Below are 1,218 nucleotides of genomic sequence, written 5' to 3'. Positions count from 1 at the left end.
TTAAAAATCTTTTTTTTTTGCGCTGTACATGTTCCATTTTGCCAAGATATCGTCGAGCTCCTTGCATTTTGCTCGTTCTGGTACGTTATTACGCAGAGGACGATCGTTTCGATGAATTTTGTGCACCAGCGCAGTTTCGCTCGATGTATTAGTGCGCTTAAAAATTACACAGAAATTCAAAGTGAGATCGATCATTAGAATAAACTATTGAAAAACAATTTCTACGAAAGAGTTTCATATCATTTCGATTTCCTCGCAAAACGGTTAAACTGCCCCGATAATAACTAATATATTGCATTCAATATTTATTGTTAGTTAATATTATTTAAGGAGCATTGTTTACTACTACACAGATAAATACGTTCGAATATTGCCAAATGCAAAAGGTTGAAAGTTGTTAGGAAAGAAATTTCTCGATTTTAAATAATATGATTACTTGCAATTAATTTTATAGTTTCCACAAGCAAAGATCACGATATAATGCTGATAGTCAAATTGCAGTCAGAGAAAAGTAAAGACATCATAAAAATTGTAGAATGTTGTGCCATTATTTTCAATTTATTAGAAGTAATGAAGGAAAACATTGTATTTGCCTCCCGGTTCTTGCAATTTGTGTTCGTTGCCTGGATTACTTTCTTTTGCGAGTGTCATTAATTAAAAAATTTAATATTATGCTAGCCATAATAGTTCGGAACAGTTTTACGTTAATTTTAGTAAAAGCTAGATATATTTATGTACAGGTTAAATGCAAAACTGTGAAGGCATTAGACATAAAGGATGTTATTATATTTTTCTAAACTTATTTCAACGCTTAAGAGAGGTAAAGCATTTTCGGTTAAACTACATAGATCAGTAGTCTCTTAATAATAAAATGTAATGATCACACGAGGTTAATTTAATAGCATGGATTCAAGGCATCACCTGTTTCTCCGATCGATGCGAGTTTTCTGAAGGCGGCGTGTCTGACATAGAACTACTCGATGACTTAGCTGAAATTTGTCCAACGTTTCCTACTTTGCACAGCTCCTGAGTTTTATTCCTGTAAACTGGAGACTGTGACCGATGCTTTATGTCCTTTGTGATACACTGAATAGCGTACAATGTGCCTAGAATAATGGCAACCTATGAAACCAGAATCTTAACAACAGCTGACACTAATATGGGCACGATATATCGTTATTACTGACGAATTGTGTCGGACGCCAAGCGTACAGCCAT

At 34.2% G+C, this 1,218-nt stretch overlaps 1 protein-coding gene across 1 annotated transcript; it reads right to left on the bottom strand.

Moving 5' to 3' along the window:
- LOC144476624 (uncharacterized) lies at positions 1–1,218 on the bottom strand. Its single transcript, XM_078193755.1, has 3 exons — positions 1,188–1,218; positions 922–1,106; positions 1–156 (listed from the first exon to the last, which is right to left on the bottom strand). Exons 1-3 carry the CDS (start codon positions 1,216–1,218, stop codon positions 1–3), a joined length of 372 nt encoding a protein of 123 aa, XP_078049881.1.

Source organism: Augochlora pura, chromosome 10 (assembly GCF_028453695.1).
Source record: "Augochlora pura isolate Apur16 chromosome 10, APUR_v2.2.1, whole genome shotgun sequence".
NCBI lineage: Eukaryota > Metazoa > Arthropoda > Insecta > Hymenoptera > Halictidae > Augochlora > Augochlora pura.
This window is presented reverse-complemented; position numbering and strand designations above follow the sequence as displayed.

What these genes read in the sequence shown, in the direction of transcription:
- LOC144476624 (XM_078193755.1), bottom strand. Translation starts at nt 1,218, where the DNA reads ATGGCTGTACGCTTGGCGTCCGACACAATTC. An exon ending in CTTGGCGTCCGACACAATTC is followed by an intron (nt 1,107 to 1,187) that starts GTCAGTAATAAC and finishes CCATTATTCTAG; the next exon opens with GCACATTGTACGCTATTCAG. An exon ending in CGCATCGATCGGAGAAACAG is followed by an intron (nt 157 to 921) that starts GTGATGCCTTGA and finishes GTAATTTTTAAG; the next exon opens with CGCACTAATACATCGAGCGA.